The 4,354-nt window shown below is 53.6% G+C and overlaps 1 protein-coding gene across 1 annotated transcript in view; it reads left to right on the forward strand.

The window, feature by feature from the left end:
* Positions 1-4,354, forward strand: part of WDR27 (WD repeat domain 27) — a 70,412-nt gene that overhangs the window by 51,733 nt on the left and 14,325 nt on the right. Inside the window, exons 21-22 of the mRNA XM_023521739.1 lie at positions 776-873; positions 2,270-2,391. Of these exons, the coding sequence (XP_023377507.1) occupies positions 776-873; positions 2,270-2,391 (220 nt within the window). The remainder of the gene's footprint in view (positions 1-775; positions 874-2,269; positions 2,392-4,354) is intronic.

Genomic DNA, 4,354 nt, shown 5'->3' on the forward strand with positions numbered 1-4,354 from the left:
GTGCACAGTGCCGCCCTGCGGGGCTTCCAGCAGCTTCCAGCACAGACGAACCGGGACACACGGAACCTTGGTGCTGTCCCCGAGCTGCCCCGCCTGGTGCGCTGGGGACCGGAGTCCTGGGCAGCACTCCTTGTCACCCCTCTGAGCACCCCCGCTGCACCTGACTCTGCATGTCACCACCCAGCCCCCACCCAGCACTCACCTGCCAGTGGAAGGCAGGGCTGATGGCCTGTGTCATCCTCACTGAGCCCCGGCCCCACGGCTTTGTGCCATCACCGACCCATGCCTGCGGGTGCCCCCGTCCTCGTCCCCCGGGCCAGCCCTGGTCGCCCCTGCTGCCCCTGCTTCCCCTGGTCGCCTGGCCTTGACTCAGCCACGCCTTCCCTGGGCCGAGATCATGGCCAGGAACTGCTAGCAGGTTCTCACTCTGTGAAACTATCGTTGAGGGTTAAGACCGTCTGTGTGTTAAACCAGGACTACCTGCTCCTGTTAGGAAATCTTAAAAAATCACGTTCAAGTGGAGATACAAATTTCTGTCTTCGTAAGTATACGTGATTTCGGAATTAGGAGAGAGGTTTGCTTTCTCAGACTGGAATGAGTTCTTTTTGGCCGTGCATCATCTTAATGAAGTTTCTGTAAAGGAGACAGAGGCAGCCGACTCCCTCCCTCAGCGTTGTAAACGCTCATTCGATGGTGTGAAGACACCGTTTTCAGTCTTTCACAGGCAGCGTGCGCCGTCGCGATGGAGCAACGTGCTCTCCGCTGCCCCTTCCAGGTACAGGCAGAGGAGCTGGTGCAGGGCCGTGTGCGGGCTCCGCATGACAGGCGCCGCCGAGGTCACCGGCCTGTCCGCGGTGAACGAGTTCTACTCCTGTATCCTTTCTCCGTCCTCCCGACACCGTCACACCCTGCCATCCTCCCGGCGACAGTCGGCTGAGTGAGTGAGCTCCGGACAGCGCGCTGGGCCCTGGGGCTCGGAGTCGGAGGGGCGGCTTCTGCGTGCAGTCGTTTCATCTCGCGAAAGCGCCTCGAAGACAGAGAAGGAAAGCGGACGCAATAGCGCACGCGACGCTGAGCGGGCGGCCTCACCTGATGCGTCCGGTCCCACCTGATGCGTCCGGTCTCACCTGATGCGTCCGGTCCCACCTGATGCGTCCGGCCTCACCCGATGCGTCCGGTCCCACCTGATGCGTCCGGTCTGGGGCTTGTTGAATAATGTCGGCCAATTTAACACATTTTGAAAGAAACCGCTGCCCTTACCGTAGGCGCCCTTTGGTTAAGCGAGCACTTATCCTATCTCTGGATGCCGGCGGAATTCATAGCTGTTGCTGTTCAGTAGAATATAAAATTGAGTGAAAAACTTTGTGTTTTTGTGGCTGACATCACCCCTTTTAATTAAAATGTGTTAATTTAAACACTTAGGCTCAAAGATCATAATCTTCAGGAATTTAAAAAATTTTAATTTGTTCAGAGGTCTAAGTTGAAGTCTTAAGGATTTTATAGTTGAAATTTCAGGACTGGTGGAAGGTGTTAGATGTTCTCGTATATTTTAGTGAGAAATCTGCTTTTTTTATTCTGGAAGCTTTTGCTCAAAACAGAGCGGAAGCCCCCAGCAGCGACGCGCCGCTCTGATCCTGTCGCCCCGGACGGTTTCCGCGCGGCGTGGCGCCAGCGCTGGGCGGGTCCGCGGGTCCGGCCTTCCCACTGGTGTGCTGTCCCTTCCGGCGTCCCCGCGCGCACGCCGCTGCGTCCCGCCAGGCGCCCTCGTGAGTTTTCTGGGCTGGACGCTGGACGCTGGGTCGTTCCGGCGTTCGCGTGAGCCTTGAGGTCCTCAATGGCCCCTCACGAGGTTCGTCACCCTTGCTAGCAACGTGCCCCTGTAAGTCGTGTCCTGTCACTCGTGCAGCCTACTGCTGGTGACACCGGCCACTGGTGTGGCTCCGCTGTCCATCTTTACCTCAGACCTGTCCTCCGAGCCCAGTACCTCCAGGTCAGCCTGTGACCGCGCCTGTTACGTGCCATTTCCTGGGCGTCTGACTTGTCACTTATCTAGAAGTGGACGCTCGGTCTCCCGGCTTGGAACTGGCTCCGCCCGGGTCTCCCCGTCTGCCTGCCACCAGCTCTTGCCCGAGGCGGGGCCGGTGTGGGGCGCAGGGTCCTAACGGATCACCTGCGGTCTCCCGGTGTTTCCAAGCTTCCCGAGAGGGGCCCCGGGCTGTCACTCCTCGGGGGCGGGCCCTGAGTTGTGTTCCTTAGCAGACCCGTGCAGACCTCGTGCTGGCCGCCGGCCGGAGCAGGACCTTGGAGGTCTTCGACCTCAACGCGGGATGCAGCGCAGCCGTCATCCAGGGGGCCCACACACGGCCCGTCCACCAGATCTGCCAAAACAAAGTGAGTGAGCTTTCGGTATGCTGTGTCATCGGTCAAGGTTTGTGTTGAAAATGTTTAACATACAAATGTGCGATGCAGTTTCATAATTTGCCACCTAATTCAGTGTTAATTTTTATTGAACATTAAATTCTTCTAAGCCTTGATGTTTGACATTAGAAGATATTTTAATATATCGAATGTTAATTTTTGTACTTTTGTCCCTGATTACTTGATGAGTCCATTCTTTGACTTTACTAGTAAAACCTTCTCACTTAAAACTTGAGAGTTCGGGTGTTTTAAGCACTGAGTGGATAGGATGACAGTCACGTTGATTCTGAATGTGAAGCGGACTTCGTGAATCACAGCTTCTTCTTTTAGGAGAGAGCTCATCTGTCATGACAGAAATGGGTTGAAAATGCGCACAGCCAAGGGTCAAGGCCTTGGGATTAGACGAGGTGACCTTTCTGATGAATTCATTGTTCACAGTTTAGTTCAGAAGACACTGTGTTACCCAGAAGAGCATCCAAGAGACCTGGGAACAAAGTTTCTGTTTTCAGAACCACAGCTGCAATTTTGATGTTCAGTAAATTTGAGATCGATTTCCCAAGTTAGGCTTTAATTTGTAACGGCTTCTGAGGTTGCGTTATGATTCGAGGACACCGCTTCTTAAGTGAAGTCTCACTGTGTTGGTTCAAAGACCATGTCAGCCACAGTTTCCGTACTTTATTCCAGGTACCCTACCTTCCCATGTGGCAGGGCAGCTGCGGTCTAGTGTCTGTGAAGTTTGTCACCCGTGCCAGAGGGGACAGAAGCACAGATTCGAGACCAGGGAGTTGCACTTTGTCGAAGCAGCCGCTGCCCCAGTGTCCTTCTGGACAAGTGGCACTAGAGAGCTTGGGCCACAGACTTTCTCGGGGTGCAGTGCGGGGAGCCCAGGTTCTGCCGGAGCAGGCCTGAGGCTCTGTGTTCAGGTCCCCACGAGATGTCGGTCAGGACGGGGTCAGAGCCGGGAGGAGGAGCACGTGGAGGCGCGGGTCACCCACCGCGTGGCTGTCCTGGGTCTGGGGTGGGAGACTTCGAAGGCTCAGACAGCATCCCTCCTGACGTTCCCCTAGCGTTATACCCGCAGAGATTAATTAACTCGGACGTTTCAGACTATGATAGGGGAAGGGTTTTCTGGTTTATGTAACGTTATGGAAAGTATCCGCTTAGAGCGAGTTGATGAAGAAAGATTATTTTTCTGTATCTTTATTTGTACAGACTCCTTTTGCATAAAAACAGAAGAAAAATATTCTAAACACTGCGTTGTAGGTCCCTAGATAACAAAGGAATCCCTTTGAAGCAGTTCGTAACTTCTTTATGAGGCTCCTAAAATAGCAGACTTCAGAAACAGTGCGCGTTAGATCAGCTCCGAGCATGGCGACAGCCCTGGTTGAAGGTCACGCTCTGGGTGGCTGTGGAGGAAGGGCGTCCGCCGGGTGGTGTCTGGTGGGAAGAGGTGTGCTGCTCTGTAGTCGATGGCCACGGTCTTATGCTGTGAATTTCAAGGGCAATCTGTTGGGATGGGGGTTGAGAGTGGTTCCTAGACGGTGCTCGTTTCCGGGCTAGTAAATGAATTTGATAACTGAGTCATATATAAAATGATCGTTAGCCTGATACCTGTCTGATTTCTTAGGAATTGTGATTTCATCTAACTCAAAGAGATATTGATAGGCGATATTTTGGTGTAGAGTTTTAACAGATGAGTCTGACTTGCCGTGTCGGTTTAGCGACTCTTCCAGGCCTTTGGCTTTCAGACTCCTTAGCGCATGTTGGGGTCTCAGTTGCCTTTGTGGCGTGTGGAGCCATCGTCTGTACCTAAGGGCCGCTCGGTCAGCATTTGCTGATTTGAGTCACACTAATTGCCACCACTGAAGGACCAGGATCCAAGTGTTTATGTAGCAAATGAGATGTAAATGCGGAGGGCAGAAGGTTTCTTGAAGTT

The sequence above is a fragment of the Pteropus vampyrus genome, unplaced genomic scaffold (assembly GCF_000151845.1).
Source record: "Pteropus vampyrus isolate Shadow unplaced genomic scaffold, Pvam_2.0 Scaffold313, whole genome shotgun sequence".
Classification (NCBI taxonomy): Eukaryota; Metazoa; Chordata; class Mammalia; order Chiroptera; family Pteropodidae; genus Pteropus; species Pteropus vampyrus.